We start from the raw sequence: 200 nt of genomic DNA, 5'->3' as shown, positions 1-200 counted from the left end.
TCTCCTGTGCAGTGATGTGGCCTGTCCCCAGTGCCCCCGAATGCAGCCCACCCTGGGGTGGACCACAGCCCCGCTTGATGGAGCTGTAGTACTGGTGCAGGAAATCCCGGGCCAGCGCCCGCAGCTCATCCTTGGGGTAGGGGCCCTGCCCCGCCGCGCACACCAGCTGCTTGGGGAACATGACAGAGACCAGGAGCCGC

The 200-nt window shown here is 67.0% G+C and overlaps 1 protein-coding gene across 1 annotated transcript in view; it reads right to left on the bottom strand.

Annotated features, from left to right (window-relative positions):
* The window catches only part of NOS3 (nitric oxide synthase 3), a 7,468-nt gene extending 7,287 nt beyond the window's left edge, over positions 1-181 (bottom strand). The window contains exon 1 of the mRNA XM_025193519.1: positions 52-181. Coding sequence (XP_025049304.1) covers positions 52-181 — 130 coding nt within the window. The remainder of the gene's footprint in view (positions 1-51) is intronic.
* Positions 182-200: the final 19 nt, after the last annotated feature.

Source organism: Alligator sinensis, unplaced genomic scaffold, assembly GCF_000455745.1.
Source record: "Alligator sinensis unplaced genomic scaffold, ASM45574v1 scaffold1660_1, whole genome shotgun sequence".
Lineage (NCBI taxonomy): Eukaryota > Metazoa > Chordata > Crocodylia > Alligatoridae > Alligator > Alligator sinensis.
Note: the sequence above shows the minus strand (reverse complement) of the source record. Positions and strands in the feature narration are given on the sequence as shown.